The 2,723-nt window shown below is 47.4% G+C and overlaps 1 protein-coding gene across 1 annotated transcript; it reads left to right on the top strand.

Moving 5' to 3' along the window:
* Window positions 1-490: 490 nt before the first annotated feature.
* On the top strand, window positions 491-1,108 carry LOC119309032. Its single transcript, XM_037585147.1, has 2 exons — window positions 491-561; window positions 642-1,108. The coding sequence occupies exons 1-2, from the start codon at window positions 541-543 to the stop codon at window positions 978-980; spliced, it is 360 nt and encodes a 119-aa protein (XP_037441044.1). The 5' UTR covers window positions 491-540; the 3' UTR covers window positions 981-1,108.
* The last annotated feature ends 1,615 nt before the right edge of the window (window positions 1,109-2,723 follow it).

Genomic DNA, 2,723 nt, shown 5'->3' with positions numbered 1-2,723 from the left:
AGGGAAAAAACAAAGAACAGCAGGTGGATGATCACACCCAACTATTCAGAGAAATTAGAGGAGAATAAGAAGTATGCCAAATTTTGTGATGCATATAAGGCAGGTCCTGACATTTGGCAAGTTAATAGTAAGGAAAATCAGTACTGTGTGAACCTAGCTACTCAATCATGTGACTGCAGGAGGTGGGACATGACAGGTGTGACATGCAGTCATGCAATAGCAGCAATGAGCAAGATTCACATGCACCCAGAGAACTATGTGCATGAATTTTTCAAAAAAGCACTATATATTGAAGCATACAAAGACATAGTGTACCCTGTCCCTGGTCCTGAATTCTGGCCTAACACCCATACTCCTGATATTGAGCCCCCAGTGTTCAAAGAAAAAGCAGGCAAAAAACAGACAACTAGGAGAAAGGGGCAGTTTGAGGTGCCTGCTCCAAAGGACACAAGCAGGATGGGAACAATTACATGCATCAATTGTGGTCTACAAGGCCACAGATATACTAATTGTGGGAAAGCTCTAAAACCTAGTCTTGAGATGAGAAAGAACTTACACCAGGTCATTCAAAAATGATGCATTCTTTGTTTACTTTTTTTAGTTCTGGTATATTTACTAACTGATTTAATTTTTTCATGCAGGAGAATAGAGAAATTTTTAGTTCTAGTGCTACACATCCACCTCCACAACCACCACCTCAACACCAAACTACACAGATGCCAGCATCATCAGCTCCACCTCCTAAAGCAAATAAGAGAGGTTCAACATCAACAGTTTCAGCAGGAGCAGCCAGGTCTTCACTAGCACCTGCAACAGGATCTGCATCAACAAGAGCTGCAAGAACAAGAGGATCAGCATCTACAAGAACATTCAATGCACCAAGAACATCCACTGGAGAACTAGGGATATTGGCAGGCAAGAGGAAGAGGAAACCTCCTAGCAAGTTTGCATCCTATTTCAATGCTAGTGGAAACTATTGAGTGTATGCTACTTATTTGTGTTCTGCTACTAAGTTTGTGTTCTGCTACTAAATGTGTGTTGTGCTACTAATTTCTGGACAATGTGACATGTGAACTTATTTGTGCCCAATACAAATGGGCTAAGTGCTACTGAGTTGTTTTGATTTGTTTTTTTGTTTTACTTTGCCATTTCTACAGTACAGAACTTATTGCCAAATTCATTGTACGAAAAAAAATCTGCACAAAAAAAGTCTGGCCTGGGGCTCGAACCCAGGACCAGTTGGTTGTAACTATGCGTTCAATACCAATGGGCTAGTGCTGGTGATTTGTTTGACTAGTATCGGCCAAACTTATTATATGTTGTTAGCCACGTCCTCTTTTCAGCGTGCGTAGCAGCTGGCAGCGTGGACCAGTCGTTTCAGATTCTACTACTTTATTACGTGTCCACCCACCACGCCCTCTCCTCACTCGCCCACTCGTCGGTCGCACTGCCCACTCCACTTCCCCCTCTCTCCTGTCGAAATCACCGCCGACAACCACCGCCACCGCCGTCGCCATGGAATGGCAGCTCGCCATCGAAGCTCTCGGCGGCAACAACAAGGAGATCCGGGCGCAGTACAGGGAGATCGCGCGCTGGTTCCCCAGTATGGCGATGCTCAGGAACCACGCCCGCGGCCTCGTGAAGGTGATGACGGCTGATGAAAAGCAGCGCGCCTTCCACTCTGCCGGCCGCACCATCCCGGTGCCGACCATTTTGCTCTGGGCGATGCGCGAGGTGCAGCGCTCCCCCGACCCCAGGCAGCGCGCCAGATGGTGGATGTACCGCTCATCCACCACGCCACCGGCCGCCGCGGACGACGTCACCGAAGCCGTCCTCGCTGTCCCAGCCCCAATCAACAACGCCCTCTGGCGCAATCCATGGGTCCTTGGGCCCTCTGACGACTCTGAGGGCGAGTCTTCTGACGACGAGTCCACTGACGACGAGTCCAGTGAGGAGCCCTCTGACGACTCTGACGACGAGGTGGATGAGGTAGTCGTCCTCTCCGACGACGAGCCTGAACTGCAGATGCTGGCTCCCGTCCTCGACGCCATGGAGGGGGATAGGAACCGCCCAATCCACGTGGATGCGCTGCCAGAGGTGGACGATCTCCCAGACGGCGTCGTCGTGAAGCAAGAACAAGATGGCGGTGAGGATGATGTGCTGGAGCCGGCGCCGGGCAAGAAGAAGAGGGCGGTCGTGACTGCGGTGCGCCGCTCGCACCGCCTGAAGATGCTGAAGAAGGAGGAGTGAACTGCTGCACTAATATTCAGTTTCGTCAGTCCTGAACTTTCTTAAGTGCAGTAAGTTCCTAGGTTCAGTTTCGTCAGGCACTATCTACTAGTAGTTCATCTTTATGTCAGGCACTATCTAATAGTAGTTGCTATATATGTCAGGCACTATCTAATAGTAGTTGCTATCTATGTCAGACTATCTATGTTAAGTTATTTGTCAAACTATCTAAGCTAATTGCTATATATGTTAGTTGCTACTTCCAACTATGTCAGTACTGTCAGTTATCACACGTGATATAAGCAGAGTAAAACAACCTCATCATAGATAAAACATTCTTACTTACTTAACTTAGCATGAGTACTTAGCATAGTAGGTCTTAACATAATAGTCATTACATCATAGATAAAACCAAGTAGTTCTTAAACCATAGTAATACCTCCCTCCCTCATACCATTCTGAAAGCACATGAAACTTTCCCAAAATATACACCT

This window comes from Triticum dicoccoides, chromosome 1B (assembly GCF_002162155.2).
Source record: "Triticum dicoccoides isolate Atlit2015 ecotype Zavitan chromosome 1B, WEW_v2.0, whole genome shotgun sequence".
Taxonomy (NCBI): domain Eukaryota; kingdom Viridiplantae; phylum Streptophyta; class Magnoliopsida; order Poales; family Poaceae; genus Triticum; species Triticum dicoccoides.
This window is presented reverse-complemented; position numbering and strand designations above follow the sequence as displayed.

Excerpts from the sequence above, each read along its gene's own strand:
- LOC119309032 (XM_037585147.1), top strand. The coding sequence starts at position 541 with ATGAGAAAGAACTTACACCAG. Across the intron at positions 562-641 it reads TGAGAAAGAACTTACACCAG|GAGAATAGAGAAATTTTTAG; the intron begins GTCATTCAAAAA and ends TTTTTCATGCAG.